Source organism: Lissotriton vulgaris, chromosome 1_1 (assembly GCF_964263255.1).
Source record: "Lissotriton vulgaris chromosome 1_1, aLisVul1.2, whole genome shotgun sequence".
NCBI lineage: Eukaryota > Metazoa > Chordata > Amphibia > Caudata > Salamandridae > Lissotriton > Lissotriton vulgaris.
In genome coordinates this window covers 1,870,439,262-1,870,460,288 of record NC_141685.1, presented here as the reverse complement: position 1 = coordinate 1,870,460,288, position 21,027 = coordinate 1,870,439,262, and the positions used below count along the sequence as shown (strand labels likewise).

Genomic DNA, 21,027 nt, shown 5'->3' with positions numbered 1-21,027 from the left:
GTAAACCCCGGCATACGGCCAAACGGAGTTAAGTGAATAAATAAATACAAAAAAATAATTACATTGCACGCGCTGCAACACAAATGGCATTGCAGCGTGCACAATGTATTTCGTTTTATTTATTTATTTATTCACTTAACTCCGGTCGGCCGTATGCCGGACTTTACTACCCCGAGCCCGCCCCTCCCCTGCTCCGCCCAGGGCCGGCTCTAGGCATATGCAAGCTGTGCACCTGCACAGGGCCACCAAACCCCAGGGGCCACCACGCCAATATATATCCTTAATATATTAATCCTCTGAGGATGGATACATATTTGCGTGGTGGCCCCTGGCAGGGATTTGGCGGCCTCCGGCTCTGTTCCACTGCTAAACTCCCTGACCCCCTCTCCTCTTTACTGGCCTGCGCGCTCCGCCCCGCCCGGACCCCCTTTTCCGTCCCCCTACCTACGCTCCCTGCCCAGGGCCACCATGAGCCTAGAGCCGGCCCTGCTCCGCCGCACCGCCTCGCAGCACTCCCTCGAGGAGCCGCCACTGCTCCTCAGTAACGTATGCATGGGTGCTCCACTGATGGTGCAGCAGCCACCTTCAGTCTGCCTGGGCATCACCATTCCTTTTCACAGAGTCTGAAATGGAGCCATTTGGCTCTCAGGTAGCTCCACAACAGTAACATGGCAGAGATATGTTGGAATTGAAAACACTTATTTTATCCTAAATACGAAATGTTTTGCACAGTTTATGGCAGCCCATATTATAGTGTGTGCAATACAATTTTAAAATAATGACTTAAATACACTGAAGTGCTTTCTTTCATAGGCATGAACCTCGTAGCAGCACGAAATATACAGGCCTCAGTGGGCTTCAATTCTGTGGATCCCTGGTCACACACATATACAACTGCGGTGATTGTATGAGACAATTGAGGTTTCATTACGTAAGAGTGCATTTCCCACCTATAAGTTTAATTTGCATTTATATTTTGTTTAGGGTGGGTACGTATTTGATATGCTGCTACCTCAGGGCGAAAAATCAGTAAGATGGTTAAGAACGTTTTGCTCTTTTTACCCAAGCTCAACATTAATTGACTGCACCAACCACACCCAGGATCATTCCTATACTTTTTTTTATTCACTTAAATCCCTGGTAAAGAGTTTATTGTCTCGCGTTTATTTTTAGGGTGTGGCAAAGAGTCAAGTCCTTTTCCTTTTCGAATGTGTTAAAATGTAGCAACAATCAGTGTTTTGCTTTAGGCTGTGGTTCCGAGGTTCTGAACCTGATGCCCCCACCTTGGGATATTTGTTTTGGCTGTGGTGATGTGTGGCACAGTTGAGCGATAACTTCATACCTTGGTCTGTGTGGATTTCAACTTGAGGCACAATACACATATTATATTTTATTTCCTCTTCTGGGCCTGTCGTGGCTTGGATTTTAAGACGTCACACATGTCTTCCATCGCTTTTTGTCATTCCTAGGTTGGATTTTAGGTGACTAAACAGTATTTTCTCTTTCCCCCAGCTTCTCCCTCTCTCAGTATGGCGAAAACTTGTGCAGCGCTTTATGTATTTTTCCGTCTCCTTGCATAGCTGCATGTCGGATTTTTAGGCTGTGGAACATATTTCATTTCGCTGCCTGGCTGCATTGCCCTGCCCGGGGCGTGGCTGCTTCTGGGACAGGACGGCACGGGTTGCTCCCGCTCTGAGCCTCAGCAGCTCCCGGCTCTTAGACTGCAGAGGCTGCTGGGGGTGGAGAGAAAGCCTCAGTGCCGGGCGGAGGCGTAGGGTGCCTTACACACGCGCACACACGTACTCCGGGGCCCGGAGGAGGCACGTCCTCCCCTCTAGAGCACAAACATGGGGCTGGAGAAGGAGAAAGCCGACGCTCGCATCTTCATGGACGCGGACGAGTTCAAGCGATCGGCAGCCCCCATGCTGTCTGCCCGGGAGAAAGGCGGGGATTCCGCTGACAGAGACCCGCAGGGGCTCAACTCCCATCTCCAGGTGAGTAGAGTGTGTGTCTGTATGTGTGTGGTGATGGGGGCAGCGGGGAAGGGAAGTGGGGGCATAGCGGAAGGTGAAACAATGAGTGCAGAAACATTCCCAAAATAATGAGGTGGCCAGCTGCCGACAGAAGAGGAGGGCGGGTGAGGAAATGAAAGGTGAAGTGAGCAAAACAACTCTAAAGGTGAGGAGGGAAAAAGAAGGAAACTACCGATAGGTAACAGTGGACAGAGGAAGAGAGGTGAGAGTGGAAAATAATTTCATAACGGGAGAGCAGCCAGGTGAGGAAAAGGACAGCCATAGAGAAGTGAGATGGGAGAAAGCAGCAGTAGAAGTATTCAAATCAAAGTGACAACAGAGAGCAGAAACATGGAGGTGAAGAAGAAGAAGATGGACACAGCAGAGAAGTGAGGAAGGGAATGAGGAGAGAGAGCACAGCTGCAGAAAGGTGAGCAGTGGAAGCGGAGCGCAGGCGTCTGCAGAGGGGTGCGGGGCGGGTAAAGGTAAGGAGCGAAAGTGGAGGGCTGCAGTGGAAAGGGGAGGAATGGGGGAAGAGGGCAGCGGATGGGGAAGGCTGAGTCCATAGGGAAAGTCCGGATGAATCCCAAGTCCACTGAAAATGTGAGAGCAGAGTGGCAAATGCAAAGCCAGCAAGAGATGGAGTGTGTCAGAGCAGAGCACCTGTGTAGATGAGGGAGACAGCGGTTACAAAGCAGTGGTGTGTGTGTGTGTGTGTGTGGGGGGGGGGGGGGTCGTTTTGAACAATGAAGGCAACAAGGAGCGTCGTTGACTTTGAAGATCTACTGTGCAATAGCGGATCCCCTGTCTCCTGGTTCCAAGTACACTAATGCACACTTAGGGTTGAATAGAGAATTATCAATCAGTCAGTATGCGGAAATATATTGTACCAAAACAAATTGCTCAGTGATCGAATTGTACTGCTTAGTGATGCACTTAATTGAAGGGTACACAGCCATCTGCAACACTGTACGTGCTTTTTTGTGGCTTACTTTGGTTAGTTCAGATGGCACGTCTAATGCGTGGAGCTCACTTGTAATCTTCATTGTTCTTTTGTTGATTCCTAGATTGGATTTGAGGATTTGATTGCAGAGCCGTCCACCACGCACAGCTTTGACAAGGTGTGGATCTGCGGCCACGCTCTGTTTGAAATCAGCAAATACCTGGTCTACAAGCTCCTCACCCTGCTTCTGGCCATCCCGCTCGCCTTCCTGGCTGGCCTCATCTTCGCCTTGCTCAGCTGCCTGCATATCTGGTGAGTTATAGTTTCTGGTTCCCGCCACCCCCAAAGGTGCTATTTACAGCGTCTGTGCAGCCCATCCATTCGGTGCCCTTGGGAGAGAGGGAGTCTTAATTGTCTTCCAGGCTTTTCTTTCACTTCTTTACCACTACCTTCTTCTCAGTGTGACTCACCACACAAGAAGCCATATGTTGATTATGATAAACAGTCTGCCAGGGGCAGGTGCGTACCATGTCCCAGGTGGTCTCCTCTCGTACTGGGAACTAGTGGTGATGCTATGTACATAGAACACTAGGGCTGGAACGCAGGGAGACGGAGGCGCTCAAACAAGCACAGTGGGAAAGTAGTGCCTGGATAGAATGGGTAAATCTCGAGACCAGGGTGGATATTGGTGCAAAATGAAAAGAGTCTTTGGGTCTGGTGTCCTCTTTTCCAATGTACATTTCTTAGTACGCTTCTTATTTTATTGTGCATGACAATGCACGAGAGAACAGACCTCTCTACCTGGAAAAATCTGCAATTCCTGGTATTATCTATTGGACAGTTCAGCTTCATACCACTGATACACCCGTAGACCTCGGGAGAACAGAGAGCACCAGCTATGTTCACTGGAATGCTGCCAGTAGAGGGTCCATTAGCTTCCGGGATCTGAGGAGCTTCTATGTGACGCCCAGAGTGATCCTGCGCAAATCTGCATGTGTCTCCAGTGAATCACTTGGAACTGATGAGCTGTCAGCAGCTACCTTTATTATGTGAAATAACTGGACTGAAACGAAGCGTTGCAATAACTCCGGCCACATCTACAACACGTTCCACTGCCTACAATGGAATTTCACAGGTGTGTGAGTTCCGGCACCCAGAAAGAGGTTGGAACTCGGAGAGAATTCCACCGTGTTTATGGAAAAAATACATGGCTCCCCCCTAACTCAGCAAAGTGGAATATGACACCTTATTGGGAAGTGAATGTTTAGACTACCAAACCATTCATTGCTGCAAATGTACAGCTTGTCTATAACTATGGAGCCAGCTTTAGTATGCTAATAAGGTACATATGGCTGCCCAGAAGGATATCACGTCCAAATGAAAATATAGACATTGTTTGATGTCTAATATTTCGTTATGTTGTTAAACCTACGCACGTGAAACTAGACTCTACCTAATGGCATAAGAGGCTGGACTTTTTGAAACATTGGAGTTCGAAGGCCATTTAAATACCATACACTCACATTTTAAAGAAACCGTTTTTTGGTTCTAACATTGGGAGTTTAAGCAGAAAAAAATATTTGGTTAAAACATACAGAGCATTATATGCAGAAGAAGGCTCCTTCTGCCTCGCGAATCCCTTAATTTCATACTCCAGCTCTTTGCACATGGGCCTGACCAATCGCTTGAGTGAGTACTCATCTTAAATGATTTAGTGCCCCTGGACACCACACATGGATGTCAGAGGAATATGAAGTGTTAATGTGAGCCGCAGGACCATGCGAGAGAGACCCAGCTACTTCATTCTACGGCAATCAATTTTTGTATCTGATGTTAGGATGCAAAAGACTCTACTCATGTCAGAGACAGTGCATTAAGTTAAGGTTGCAAGATGTTGCATCAAAAACACCTCTGTCTCTCCAATTGAAGACGTACACATTAAAACATATGAAGGTGGATTCAATATCCATTGAACATGCAGCAGACGAGTGTGGTGAACAATCAAATTCAAAACATCTGGAACTGGAACTCACTCCCTCCTGAAACCAGGCTCATCTCCTCCAACAAACTTTTTAAGAAAGAAGTAAAAGCGATCCTCATGGCTAAATACACATGATCTATTATTCTGTATTTCTCAAGAATCTGCTCTGTACTACCTGCCTGACCCCTTGGACTATTTGTATTACTTGCATTATCGACTTATTTGATTGTATACGTTCCCTCTTTGTATATTTTTATATTGTTGACGCACCTGTCTGACTTTGCGTACTGTACCTACACCACCTCAACTATTCCTACACTTGTACTACTGATGCACCTGTGTGACTATACACCCTGTACTCACCTACCTCAACTATGCCTACCTTTATGCTATCTCCAAAAGCATTTAAGCACGCTTAAACAAGTATATGCTCCTTCTTTTTGTACTTGTATATTATTGGCACACCTGTTTGACTATGCACCTGTACCTACACTACCTCAACTTTGACCTACCTCTTGTATTTTGACCTACCAATGTAACTATGCACCTTGTACCTAACTACCTCAACTATTACATTCTATTATTCTATCACCCCCTTGTCCATGTAAAGCGCTCTAATATCTGCAAAGATCTTGTTCGCGCTATATAAAACTTTTTAAATAAATAAAATAAATAAAATAAGCATCACCTCACGTAGAATATGATTCAAAATGTGACTATATTTCATGGGCTCAAATAACATATCACCATTGACACAATAAAGCCACATCCAGGAATTAAAAGCCTGTGAATGCTGTCAGTTTAATTCAACAAAAGTCTGTGGACCCATTGTACACATTTTCTTTCTATAGGTGTCCTCCTTCATTTTGGTGCTCATTTTCGTATTGTATTGAAATTCACAACCATTTTCAGGAGTACACAGTGCACCTGGGATATTGAAACACTTATAAGCATGTGTGAATTGCATTTTATGAATGAGAAAGTCTTTTCACCACAGCCCCACTAATCTTTACTAATGCCCTTAACAGAAGTACATCTCTGACCTTTTCCATAGTGGGAATGTGCTGCTGAACAGTTTGTTTATTTTCAGTCTTACAGTGCATTCTAACCCTGGAATGGCCACATTCCACTTTGGAAGATGTTCTCAAATGGAAAGTGTGTGTGAATAATTCTTCTTGCAAGCCTAATATTACATTTTCGCCTATCCCAAACACAGCGTTATACTTGTGTGGCAAAGTAGGACCCTCTCAATAGCTTTGGAAAATGTGCCCTAAGACATCTGACAATTCTAGGTAGCTGTTAAGGTAGTGGAAGCACGCCAAGGAGGCATGCCTTGTTGCATATCCCTCATCACCACTTCTTAGTAGTCCAGTGTTCCACTCTAGTATCAGGTGGCCACCAGTCATACCTGATTTTTTTAATCACTTGTGAACTCACTATGTCTTCATCATTAGTTAAACGTTCCATTGTCTTCTGCCATTAGCATGAAGCTTTACACTATATCCTCACATTGACTAACCTTTGTTCTAGTTCGATTACTTTGGCTAAACATTGAAATACAAGTTGTTTGTCTGGTGCTTGTCTAAGCATCATTCAGATACATGTAGCACTGTGTTTGAAGGAATATTAAGGTATTGAATTTACCCAAGGAAGCCAGGGTAATATGCTATAAACATTCCATTCTGTATGTACAGGCTGCTAAACGTTTTTGAACAGTGCTGTAGGAAAAGTACTGTAAAGAGATTGCGTTCCTGCAATTTTTTGCTCTGGTCAATGTTTTCTTTCCTCACGGACTTTGGGACAGGGATTAAAAATGCTTCTTTCCATTAATATATAAGCACAGGTGCACCACATATCGAAATTGTAAAATCTATATCACAAACTTATTACAAAGATAATGCGAATGTCCAATTTTTTAGAAAAATCCACTTTATTGTTCCATTTGTATGCAAGAACAGCCGACGCGTTTCGTCCTACATGGGACTTCTTCAGGGCTGTATTATGATAAAACAAAACATATAAACATACAATTAAAATCATGACCAATTGATATGCTCAGCCGAGCAATAATAGTCACAAATTAAAAACAGGGCTACTGGTGTTACAAGTATTCATTTATATCAGAATATACATTTGGCGCCTTTAATACCAGGCCATCGAACCACGGCCCCCTCAAATCCAGTTCAATATTATTTTAAGCAATACAAAACAGTTGAATTACTCTCATTACATTCCTAATCAGGACATAAAAAATGGGATAGATCATACCTAGAAAAAAGCATTTGTGTAAAACTCATTAAAGATAAATAACAATCAGAAATATCATCTGCCTGCACCATCATCATCAATAAGGAGAAAGGTAAGCGCTAGAAAACATTTCATGGCAGCACCGCGTACCGAGAGAAATACATGGGTAACAATGGGACCTACAGTGATAGATCCTTTTGGGCAAATCAGACGGTAGTGTCGTGGCGAATAGAAGTTGGAATAGCTCCTGTAAGTTGTGCTGTCCGTGAAATGTTTTCTACAAAATCTTTACACAAATAATAGCAGGGAGATTGGCCCTGGTAATGCCAAAGTTGATACACCCAGACCAAAAGGGATTCATAAAAGGGAGACAAATATCCGAAATTACGCATGAGCTCTTTGCTGCGGTTGATATAGCAACTAGCGAAAAGATTCCCCTAACAATAGTTACCTTCGACGCTGCCAAATCGTTTGACCGGGTTAACTGGTCTTTTCTAAACAAAGTCATCACTAAATTTAACCTTGGACAAAGTTTTGGTCATCTGATAACTGAGACCTACAGAAATCCTAGAGCAAAGATAATAATCAATGGGAGCCTTACTAATAACTTTGCGATACAAAGGGGAACGAGGCAAGGCTGCCCTCTGTCTCCCTTGCTATTTAACCTTTACATTGAACCACTGGCAGATACAATCAGAGTCAATCACCCCCTTTAAACATCCGGAGTGGGTCAAAAAGGTGGCGCTTTATGCGGATGACCTAATGATCTTTACAGAAAATTTCCAAAGTTCCTCCCCAGCAATAAACAAGGCAATTACAGAGTTTGGGAAAGTATCTGGGTACTTGACCAATGAAGCAAAAACTGAATCGATGAGCTGGAACACACAACAGAATACCCCATACTCTAAGGACAAAATAAAATATCTGGGTATACCCTTGGTCAAAGATCTAGAAAGAATCCCCCAACTAAACCTTAATAGGATTTCACTTGAGACCAAGAAACTTCTCAAAGTATGGGACAAGTTACCTCTAAGTATTATAGTAAGATCAAACTTGGTAAAAATGTTGATTCTTCCCAAATTTACCTACCTTTTTAATGTTATACCACTGGAGTTTAAAAGAGACTTACCTGAAGAAGATACAGGGAGAAATAGCGACCTTCATATGGGCCTCAAAAGGATCAAGGATTGCCTGGAACAAAATAAGAAAGAAAAAAGAACAAGGGGGAATAGCTAGCCCGGATATTGTGAAATACTGTAGGGCTTTCCAATTCAAGAATGTGAGATCTCTTGTGAAAAAATATGAGCTCTATCCTCAATTTCTCCAAATATTGACAAACAAAACCGATTATTTCCTGTTTAAATTCGGACATCTCAAATTTTTTAAAAAGATAAAATTAAAGTTACTATAAAACGCAGCGAAACTCTGGTATCAAATGAGAAGTACCCTGAATATTCCTTATTACAGCTTCCTGGCCCCCATCTGGGATTCCCCTGGCACTCCAGAGTGCCTAAAAGACGCCCTAGCATCTCCACTAAGAATGGCAGGAATCGATAAATGGGGCCAGCTGATGACAGAGAATTCTATAGAATCCTGGGAACATCTAACAGAAATCGCTAACGGAACTCTGTCAAAATTCAAATATTATCAACTTACAAGCTGGGCAGGTTCGCTGATGGAAAAAAGAACAGGAAATACAGAAATAGAAAAAGAAATGATTAAAATCTCCCCAATAAAGAAAGAAATTTCAAAATGGTATTGGGCTCTAATTGTTGCAGGAGAAGAAAATGCTTCAATACCGGAGTCAGTCTGGAGTAAAGACATTAATGAGCCGGACCTCCAAAATTTATGGCAGAAGTCATGTGAAAAATGCTGGTCCATTATTAAACCAGCACGCTTGAAGAGAAACCATTTATTTACACTGCACAGGGCATACTGGACACCCAAAAGATTGTCAAAATTCAAAGAAGCAAGGGTAAAGTCCTGCCCTAAGTGTGGGCTTGACAAAGCGGATGACCTGCATATGTTCCAAGGCTGCCCGCGATTGGACCTCTTTTGGCAGGAAATAGGTAATATGCTATGTCGGATACTGGGAAAACACCTAAAAGTAAGTACAACACTTATTATTTTTGGGATTTGTACCAAGGCTAATTTAAGTGAGGTGTGGTTAACCAGGAAACAAGAACATTTATTATTTGTATTGATACTTCTTGCTAGAAGAGAAATATGTCTGAATTGGGTTAAACCAATACCACCTCTATATGAGGATTGGCTAAACTCTATAATACCAACACATAAATTGGATAGGAAGGGAAAACCCTCCAAAAGATTTAACTTTTGGGAAATTTGGGAAAACCACTGCGCTAATAATACGTAAGGTTATGAGGGAACCCGACAAAACAATAATATGTCCAACGATTAAAGCGGTGACAATAATTCAGACGGGGACCATTCCCGCAGAGTGGCCAGGATGGCTAGCTCTCACCCGGTCGTTAAGAATTATTGAGTATGGTTAAGGATATAGGAGGACTAAACACGACAGATACACCAAAGGGATACTCTCTGTGGCCGGTACAGTAAAGAGAAAAAGAGTGAAGGGATAATAAGTGGAGGTCTCAAGTTTCCCTCTGTCCTCCTTATACATTCATGCGCAAAATGAGGATAAAAATAAATAAAAATAAATAAATAAAATGGTAGTGCTTTGCGACAGTCTAAGCAGTTCATTGAGACTTCACTTCACAGATACGTCTGATTATAGTTCTGTTTAATGACATACTGACCAGTTTCATTAGACCTTTCTCATTTGTGATGAATGACTGTAGTAGTAGATTGCAATAAATTAAAAAGTTCACTAAGACCTTTCTCCAGGGTGATGGCTCAATGTATTAGACATTTACAACAGACTGACCTCTCTGTCACACCTTTTTCCAATAGGAAGAATACTTTTACAAGTGGTTTGTCACACAGTAGTTTGTCTGCTAAGTCCTCTCTGCTGGTTGTATGTTATAACTGTTTGTGTAAATCTAACATCTGCACTAAAACCTTATTTCCAGGTTTAGCAATGGTGTTGCTGTGGTTTGCATTAGACTTGCCTATACGGTTAGATGTTTTACTTTTGTCATTAGTGTTTAGAGTAGTAGTTCAGAAGAGACAGGACTATCCATTGAGAACTGTCTCTTAGGTTATACGTGAGTGTAGTAGTTGCCAAGATTACGGTGAGCTCTGTGCTTTATGTCTCTCTCCTGTGTCTTCATGTTTCTACAAAAATATAAATAGTATTTTATGAAGTAAAGTGAAGTTTCCTTTGCTGGATGATGTCATCAGTAGTTTCACCAGTGTTGTCATTTGAGATGTCATCAGTGATGCCATTAGTGATGTCACTGACCATGTCATCAGTGATGTAATATGTGAGGTCGTAAGCAGTGCACTGCCAAGAAGCATAAGCTGTAGTTAGGCTAGGCAACTATAACTGCTAAATTTCTCAGTGGCTTTATGTGTGTAAAGTCTGAGCCTAACTATAATGTCACTGTAACCTTTGTTATTTTCAGTGAATTTCAAAAAGTTTTTAATTCCATTTCCTAATTTTATTTGTTTCAGTAATGTTTTTTTTTGGTGACTTTCTTTGGCTTTTTCGTGCTATTTCCAAACTATAATGTCCCTGTAACCTTTGCTTTTTTAGGGAATTTTACTGTTTAAAAAAAAAATTGTACTACAATCTCACCTTTATGTTAAATTTAGGAATATACATTTTTACAAGTTTATACATACATTTTATTCACACATGTATCTTATTATACATTTTAAAATTAGCAATCACCAAGCTTTTCTCTTTTCTTTATTCATTTTATGCATCTGCAGCGCCACCACAAATATGAGAAGTGAGCTCATATAAGTACTCTATGGTTACTAGTTCCTGTGAAGAAATCACTAGTTCCTGTGATGAAATCGTAGTAGATCAGTGGATTCAATAAAATATTATAAAAAATATAGAAATATTATATACAGGCGCCACAAAGGTTAAAATTGACATCAGAGAAACCATGTCCATAGATTAATATGTGGGAGTCTATCTGTGTTTCACAACATACTCATTTATTTTACGAGTTTGGCGAATCCGCTGATCTGCCGCAATGCCACTGCAGATTCCAGGAACACATCCAGACCTCAACTTCTCATTGGATATGGTAAGTCTCCACTCACTCACATTGGAAACCACTCTTTAAATCCGTTTTTTGGGTTTCACATCTCTATGGAGACAGACTGCAAACCACAGATCCATCCTTTTATGGCTTTACTTCAAAAGTACAGAGTTTTAAAGTCAGGGTGTCTTCTACTGGCGATAGAAGAGAAGGAGAAGAGCAGTATGAATAAGATGAAGACTTACCACATCCAAAGAAGTCCTCTGACATTTGGAAATATTTCTCCATCCCTGCAGGAGAAAAGAAGGTTGTTGCAAAATTTTGTCCAATGCAATACATGCAGCAAAAGGAAGAAGTATTCACAGGGCACGTCCTCTATGTGAAAACTTCTGAAAAACATACATACAAGGACGTATGACAGGCATATGAGAGTGAGGGAATGTGGTGCATCATCATCCGCACCTGAACCATCTGTGGAACCCTTACAACCGGACATGGTTTCCATCCTCACTGTTTCACCAACAGCAACTCTGGAGCAAAGGCCATATGCCAGTTGCACACATTTTTTTAGGTCTCGCCTAGACGAAAGCAAAGCGAAGCTTTGCTGTCTAGGGAGACAACTAATGTCGCCGCTTTCCGGGGAATGTGGACTGCAGACTGTGACGAGCTTGTCCTCCTGGAGATTGTAGCTCGTGAGCGCGCACGTCGCGTCGGCTCCCGCACGCATGCGCACATACACACACTGCATACACACACACACGCACCCCCTTAAAGAAAGGCTCACGCACGCATGCACACATACACACACTGCATACACACACACACACACACGCACCCCCCCCTTAAACAGACACACGCACAGACAGACACACGCACGCACAGACACACGCACGCACAGACACACTACAACAGACACACGCGCACACCCCACCCCCACTCCCACTCACCCCTCCTCTCCCTCAACACACTCACCTGTTCTGGCGGTGCTCGGCGGCGGTTCTGGCTCTCGGGCAGTGGTATCGCTTTGCGGGGCTCTCACCACATGAGAGCCCCGCCTTCCCCATGCGCCCGGCCGCTCTTCACCCGGTCCCCCATCTCGGGACCGGGACTCGATCGGGAGCCCTCGGGGCTCCTCGGACAGTGGCTTTCCTCTTGCGCCGCGATGGGGGCGGGACTTCCGGTTGGGGCCGCGCTGCGATTGGCCGGCTGCCCAACCGCTTCCGGGTTGTCGCAGGCAGCGTGGCGGGAACTTGAAGAAACTCGAGGGTCAGGCTGGAGTGCTGGGAGGAACGTTGTTTATTTTGAATTGTGCAATTTCACTGGGCTCCACATGAAAGTGCCTCGGTGTTTAATTTTGTGTGTCCTAGAGGTGAGACTTTATCTGCAAACGTTAAAGCAGTACTCGTGTGCACCGGTAGGTGTTGACACACAGCTCTAGCCTGTCATTTTGATAAACGTCCTCTGCCCCATTAAAAGTACAGCTGCCCCTCAGACACGCTCTGCTGTAAGCGGCGCATGGGCTGCCCATTCGGTGCGTGTGACGCCTGTCTAGAACTCAACATTCTGTCCTGACTCATTTATTTTCAGGCTACGGAGTGTAGGCATTGTTCTATTTAAAGAAATGTAGACTTTGCCCTATTAAATGTACTGCAGCCCTGCCCGGCAGATTTGTAGCGCTCACTGTCTCCCTGGAGGGGTAATAAAATAGTACTAATGAGGTCATATCAATTTCCAGACAGTGTTACTGAGTTTAACAAGCATCTGCAATGCAATAGGTCCTGCATTTACCCGTGTTTGAGCTATTAGCATTTTAAATGACAATGCCTTATATTTATGTTTTGGTTTAAAAAGCATAAATAAAAGGCATTGTCATTTACAATGCCAATAGCTCAAAGTAGCGTAAATGCGAGACCTATTGCATTGCAAATGCTTGTTTATAGATGTTGCCAACAAGCATAATTGTGAATTTTTTTCACCTCACTATTCCTTCTTCCATTCCTTTTTAAACACAAGCAGATATCTGAAAAAGCCAATATAGAATACATTCAACTTTATATTGCATACTATTAGATTACATACTATAAGCTTACAGCCACTGTTACAGTCACTCACTCACCCATACAACCATTCACATTCCCACAGTCAATTCAATTCAAGAACTTTATTTTGCAAGTAAAAACTGCCATAAAAGTACATACAAATAAAAGCGATTCAAGTAATGCAATTCGTAAAATGATAAAATCCTTCAAGATGTCATCACATGACAATCATATAACCTCAACAGAATCTAGCACAATACTTTTCCTTGGGAGGATAGCCTTTAAAATAAAGAGGGCAACACTAAAACACATACATTGATTGTTTAGTGCAAGTAGAGATGTCAGTGCATCATTATAGTTTCTGGTATTCTGCATGAGTAAAAAGAGGTTTCAAATATTGACAACGCAGTTCCTTGTAAAACGTACAAAATAAAATAAAGTACTGTGTGCTTTGCTTACTCATTCCATCACAGGTGCAAGTTGTTTTGTAAGGTGTATAGGCATTCATCTTCGAAAATGCAACCAATTGGTGCACCATACCAATCTGATTTTAACACACATCAAATACACCTTGCACCCCTCCCTTCCCTCCAATGATATGTGCATAGCAACCATCATCTACCTTGACTCTACACGAAGTCTAGCTTCAGATCTATACAGACTGAAAATAGTTTTAATGTGACTCTTAGTTAACTCTAATACCTGTGCTGAGACCTCCCCCACTGTCAAATAGAACACAGATTTAAACGTGGACACTATATAGGCCAGCCATGGAATGCAAAAGGCATTTTCCAAATTTAAACAGTCAAATACAATCAGTTTGGTAAAGCCCGCAGAGTCACTTACATACCCATTCAAACATCCATACAATCACTCGGACATCCACTCCAACTCACAGTTGCAGCCACTCACACAGACATTCACTCTCCAATGCAGCCACTCACACCCACTTGCTCACCTATACACATGCTCAAACAGCTACTCACTCACCCAAACAACCAATCACACACTAATTTCCCCTACCCATAAAGCCACTTATACAGTCACTCAGTCAACCACATACCCACTCACACACTTATGCAGCCACTCATACAGCCACTAACATCCATACAACCACTTACACACCCTCTCACTCCCCAATACATTCACTCTCATAGCCACTCACTCACCCATACAGCTACTCACATACCCACTAACAAATCCATACAATCACTCACACACCCACTCACACACCCATCAGCCACTCAGACATCCGCTCACACACTGATATAGTCACAGAGTCACTCAGATGAGATATGTTAGAAATGTTATGACTAATTATTAGTACAGAAATAATAGCAATTTAGCTTCTGCTGTAGCTTAGTATATATCTTGAAGTCTCAGAAACCTTTGCAAAACACTTACACTCACGTTATGATTTCATCAGTGATGTCATCAATGATATCACTGACCATGTCATGAGTTATGTAATGTGTGAGGTCATAAGCAGTGCATTGTGAGGGTGTTAGTAATAGTTAGCTCATGTAACTATAAATGCTGAATTTCTATTGTTTTGTATGAGTAAAATCTGAGCCTAACCTTTGGTTTTTTTGTGAATTTCTAAGGGTATTTAAATTCTATTTCTTAACTATAGTTCCCCTGTAATTTTGTTTTTTCATGTAGATATATATTTTATACAGATGTACAGAGTGTAATATTCTCTTTATTGCCATTGTTGGGTGTGGGGAGAGATTAAATCTTGATTGAGCCATGGTATCCCCCTTCTCTCAACAATGGTAAGAGATATCATATTGCACTGTGTCCATCTGAAAACATGGTTTATGCCATGTACTTATTAAAGAAAAAGATATTTACCCAACAACAGGAAACCAGGAATTAAAGTTGCTTAATATGATGAAAGCACACGGAAGACATCTCAAGAGCATTAAAAGAGTTGCCTCACTGAATAAAGTAATTAATACAAGTAATCTGTGAGGAAGTAAAACATGGATTTCTCATGCCATTTCTTCGCTACTGTGGTATCATACTTGAATTTGACAATGGCAGTGCAATAATACATTTCTGAATGTCCGTTTATTAATACAGTTTCTAAATAACATTTGTTGTTGAGACACATTCGTTTTCACTGCCATATATATATATTACTGCTACATTGTTTGGTGTCTTTATTGTATAAAAGTCAGTGGTGTCAAACCAATAATTTTGCTGAGAAATACAGCTTCATTATTATAATATTAGTCCACAAACCACTCTGCAGAGCTTTACCATTATCAGGGATACTAAGATTATGTAACTTTGAGGACCAAATTTGCAGCAATGTCTAGACTTTGCATTTGGTGCACTAAGAGGGAAGGGTATGCCCAGACGTGCGTCCCGTGCTCACTCAGCCACCAGGTTCAAGTTAGCCTGGCTGATAAGGGGTGTTACCCTGAAACCATTCCTGGGATGTTTGTTTCTGGTCAGGGAAGATCTGGCGTGGCAGTTAGGACTGGACTGCTCCTTGAACTTGAATGATGTGGCATGCAAAAAAAGATGGATTTAACCCAGATCTTTGACTAGGGGTGAATCTTTGATTAATTCAGTATTTCATCCATCATCTGTGCTTTTTGCATTTGTGACGCTGAGTGGGAAGGATATGATCAGACATGGGTCCCGTGTTCGCTACACCACCAGATTCAAGTTAGCCTGGCTGATAAGGGATGTTATCCTGAAACCGGTCCCAGGATTTTTGTTTCTGGCCCAGGGAAGACCTGACCTGGCAGTTCAGACTGGATTGTTCCCATGGGCAACAGGGTCAAGACTGATTTGTATATGGCTGAGTCCAGTTGCGGCCGGTAGTGGGAGTACCTGCCGGGTGGTGATGTGGGGAGGGGGAGGGGCAGGGTGGGGGGTAGTAATGTATGGATTACGGACTTTAAAAGGTAAGTAAACATATAAATAAATACAACAAATTTTGTTGCGTGCACTGTATATCCAAAGGCGATGCAGTTTTGCGCACCAAAATTCGTTTTATTTATATATATGTTTACTTACCCGTTAAGGTCCACAATCCATACATTACTACCCCCCACCCTGTCCCTCCCCCTCCCCACGTCACCACCCAGCAGGTACTCCCACTACTGGCTGCGGCTGGCTGAGTCTAAACTGGAATGACAAGACATGCAAAAAAAAGATGGATTTAACCTAGATCTGTGACTTTGTGTGAATGTTTGCTTAATTCAGCATTTCGTCCATCATCCTTTTCTTTTTACACATTTTCTGTCATATTTGTTTTATCCATTTGAGATAGAAACAATATTTTTGATGAAATCTGAAAGCTTTGCAAATTATGTGACACATTATGTGGCAAGTGAAATAAATCCATAACTGTGCATCAAATACTGCAGCCACAGACTCACCAAAATCTTCTGACTCTCACCATTGCTTTCATTGATGATGTATTCGTTCGTTTCGTTTCGTTTCAACTTTATTTCGGCTAACATTAACCATAAAAGCACAAGATAAAAAAAAACATTACATATTGTTAATAACTCCATAGTCCATTTACAAAAATTTTGGGGAAAAAGGATATACAATTTGTCAGCTGTTTAAATTATGCCCTAAAAACATTCGATTTACTTCATAAATATAATGATGATGTATTCACAAAAGGTAAACAGTCTGAACATTCTAATTCCAGTCAGTGTCTAATATTACCTGCACTTTGAAGAAAACTGCTTTTTCAAGCTAACTGTCCTAAAATAAACATTATATAAAATATATGTATTATAAATGAAAACGTACATAGTAAGTACTGTGTATAATATGATTCTTTATTGTTATCTTGGGGACCTTATGACAGTTACCAACCTTTGGAGGAGAGGATATGGCTTAATGGCTAGAGAGGCCGACTTTAAAGATTGGGTACCCGATTCGAGTCTGTTGGGAGGCTCAGGCATTCTGTTAATTTGGGAAAATCACTTAATCTCCCTGTGCCTAAATGGAATTTGCCCATCCGTAATGCAACTCATGCTCGTGTAAGCGCTCTGATACATTTGGGTCGATTTTTCGCTATATAAACCTGAAAAAATAAAAAACACCACTTCGGCCTTGTAGTTTATGATGCCACCAGAATAATGCACTGGCCATATTGGACCCTATTGCTCAGTTAACTATTGTTTCTGTGTGCGTGCACAAGTGTGAAGATATATATATATATATACCTACATATATCTTCACACGTGTGTGTGCACGAGTGTGAAAAGATATATATATATATATATACCTGTTATGAAGATGTATGTAGGTATATATATAGTCACACGTGTGCACACACACAAACACACACACACACATACACATACACATATGCGCACACATCTGGTGTTCATATATGTGAAGGCGAGAAGTTAAGTAGCCTAAACCTATGCTTACCTATCCCACTTACCTTCACAGTATTTTTAAAAGCAATGTTCTTATTGCAAAACATTTATAGTAAAATACTTAAAACTCAACATTCATGCCATGTACCTAGAAGGGTTAGAGCAGCTGGTTCTCTTTTAGGGTTTGTATTGTTCAGGAGAAGATAGCAAACAAATCCTTGGTAAATTATGCTGACGGCAACTTAGCATAGTGTCTTTATTAGAAGGACGTGATACAAATTTTCTTCACCAAGGATAATTCCTCACAAGTCTTGACAATTTAGCACAGATCACTGCATCAACGCACTGAGTGCTGAAAGCCATTTACCTGCCGCAGTCCTATAAAAATCCTCCTTTTATTCTGCAAAAACTGGATGGATTTCTCACATTTCAAATCCCCATCTTTGTTCACGCAGAGAATTTCAATCCATAGTGGTCTTCCCCTGGAGTTCTTTACTTTAGACTCTCAGAGATGCTCCTGGCTCAAGTCCCTGTAGTAAAATGAAAACAATCTGTTTATTTGACAGAGCCTTCATTCTCTCCCACTGCCACACCTTTCATTGAATTTGACCACATTTCAGGTGAATTTAGGGCTTTTGGGAAATCCATGCCAAATAAATAACTAAATCGCAAACAAACAAAAAATAAAATACTGTACCTTCGCATGTACATACAAAAATATATATATTTCACAAGCAGGTTTTTTTGGCATGTGTGTTATAAACTACCGTTTATACCTCTTGATTCAAGATTACAGTATGCTGACTTCACAATAGCACCAAGTAGCTCATGTATTTAATACTATACTGCAGAGATCTGAATAGGCCAAGAGTTGTAATTTCATATTATGTTGTGTTGACCCATCTTTTCATCTTTGCACGGTCACTAAAATATACACTATCGAGCAACGTAATTGTAACATCTGCAATTATAGTAATAAGAAGATAGTTGGCATAATCTGATCATTTTTATTCTGTTGAGTACTAGGCGGGCATTGACTTTGCTCAAGTTTAGCTAAGGTTTAGGATTTGAGAAGCCGTGCCCAATTACATGAGTCATTAGAATAGGACTGGGGGCTGCCACATTGTTGACAAATGGCATGGCATTTTCCATGGGGCGTGAGTCTTTCGAAAAGGAAACTAACTAATCTAAACATAATACATTAAAGCTATTAGATGGAGGCTTTGAGGCAGAAGGACCGGAAGAGAGGGAGGGAAAGATTAGCCTGAATTGATTAATTACACATTTGATGATGGCACCATCGGGAACTGGTGGCAGTAAGAAGATAACGTTTAATTCAACTAAACACTGAGTCTCGACTTTGCTTATAAGGACATGAATCATTCCATGTAAAAACAAGAATAAACACAAACGAACAGCGGACTGAAAAGGAACATTGCAGATTTTTTATAGGTCACCCATATCTAGACTAACACCAGTTATACTTTGTGTACTTACTTCTTTAACTAAGGCTGACAGTGTGCACATGTGAATGTGGAGAACGTCAGAAGGTTTTTTTAGCAACAACATCAAATGATGATACATTGAAACATTGAATAACACTGGATGCAGTATTCAGGTATATGGGGCTCTGAGTTTGACACGGATGGGGCCGAGCGGAAGTTATATATCGAAGCTATATCTATATAGAATTTGAGATGAGAACATTGAAATTAAAATCCTAAGTAGTCATCCTTTCATTTGGTCAGTGAAAACCGTCCTACATTCAATATCCCACTCAAGAAGGAATTTTCTGAGTCCAATGAAGAAGTCTTATGCATTAGGTTTCTGAAAGGTATTCGTTTATTTCTCTGGCACCACCAACAGGAGAGATGAGCTGTAATCCTAAATGTTGTTAATCTACAGTGTTAGGCACATAAACATTCCTTTTCTGAATAAATCCAAATATCAATTAAAATATGGTTGCTTTTGGTCTACATATGAATCCGCATGAACATACACAGGTTGCATTAACAGTTAACATTGGCTCCAAAATTTTGACACTGTTTTAAAAGAGGAAGTATAGGGCGAAAATAGAAAGCTGTACCAGTGCGATAAAAGATCCCCCAACCCAGCAATCAAGTTAAGCTCGTTAAAATTGCCAGTTGAGTTGTCATTAACCTTGCTGTTTATGGTGAACGAATGGCTCTTCCCAATAATGCATCTCAATACAATCCAGTGGATTATGTATTTGAGTTTCTACTGTTATTGGTAACGTCAGCGGCAACTGCAAAGACCCATAAACACCATACCACTCCCCTTCCACCCTTAAAACTGGCAGAAAGCAAAACAGAAGTACATACAATCCTGATGGCCATCATCGGTCTTAAGGATAAGTATATGAAGGTGAGATCATCTCTATTCTACATAAATGACGCATATAGAACTTATTTTTTCTTTGTTTCATTTCACAGTCTGCAACAGCTCGAAAAGGGTTAGGAAGACTTGTCTGAATATTAGTTAGTTCAGAATATAATAATCCAATTGAAGTTAATTGTCTTAATTGTCTTAAACAATGAAATCTTTTGCAATTTGGGCAAAAGGCAGCCCAATGTTAGTCCTCTGTAATGGCGGATTCCAGGTTATCGCCAGTATTATTCTTGATATATGGGCCTTAAAAGGAAGAGCTAGAGAAAACCCACCATATTTAATAATGAATCGCATTGCTTCTTTGTTATATTTACCGACTGCATGTTGCCAACCACTAATGACTCCCAAGACAATGTTGCATCTAATGTACCCAAGAACAACTTTGCATTTAAGTTCAAAAGGAATGGGAAGTGAACGTACCAACGTTTTACAAAGGAAGAGGAAAAGTAAGCTGGTCTGCGCTTGTCTGTGCTAATAATGCACAAATGGCAGGGTACTTTGTCATTTCAAGAGAGTGGGAGGTAGATCCCCACTTATTCCTGCTAGCAGGTGGAACCCTTTCAGGGTTGTTGTGCAATACAATTCTCATTGAACCATTGCTTAGTTGTGTATGGGAAAGAGAGTTGGGTGCTGTATCCCTTTAGACTTGTTTTGCAAACAGAAGAAGTCGAGTAACAGGCAGTTAAGAAGCAATCAGCATACATTTCCAGGGAGCATTGCTAATCTCTAAACAGCCCTCTTTCCTGTTTACTGCTGAGCTGTCATTCGCTGACTAAGGATTCATTGGCTATGTTGAGTTTGTTGAAAGCAGCAGACTGGAATTTCCTGTTTTTTTATACAATCCTAACTTCAGAACACTGCCTCCTCTGATCTCAACTCACATACCTTGTAGGTAT

The 21,027-nt window shown here is 41.4% G+C and overlaps 1 protein-coding gene across 1 annotated transcript in view; it reads left to right on the top strand.

The window, feature by feature from the left end:
• The first annotated feature begins 1,560 nt into the window (after positions 1–1,560).
• Positions 1,561–21,027, top strand: part of CAV2 (caveolin 2) — a 95,304-nt gene continuing 75,837 nt past the window's right edge. The window contains exons 1-2 of the mRNA XM_086919372.1: positions 1,561–1,994; positions 3,080–3,267. Of these exons, the coding sequence (XP_086775498.1) occupies positions 1,848–1,994; positions 3,080–3,267 (335 nt within the window). The 5' untranslated portion in view covers positions 1,561–1,847. The remainder of the gene's footprint in view (positions 1,995–3,079; positions 3,268–21,027) is intronic.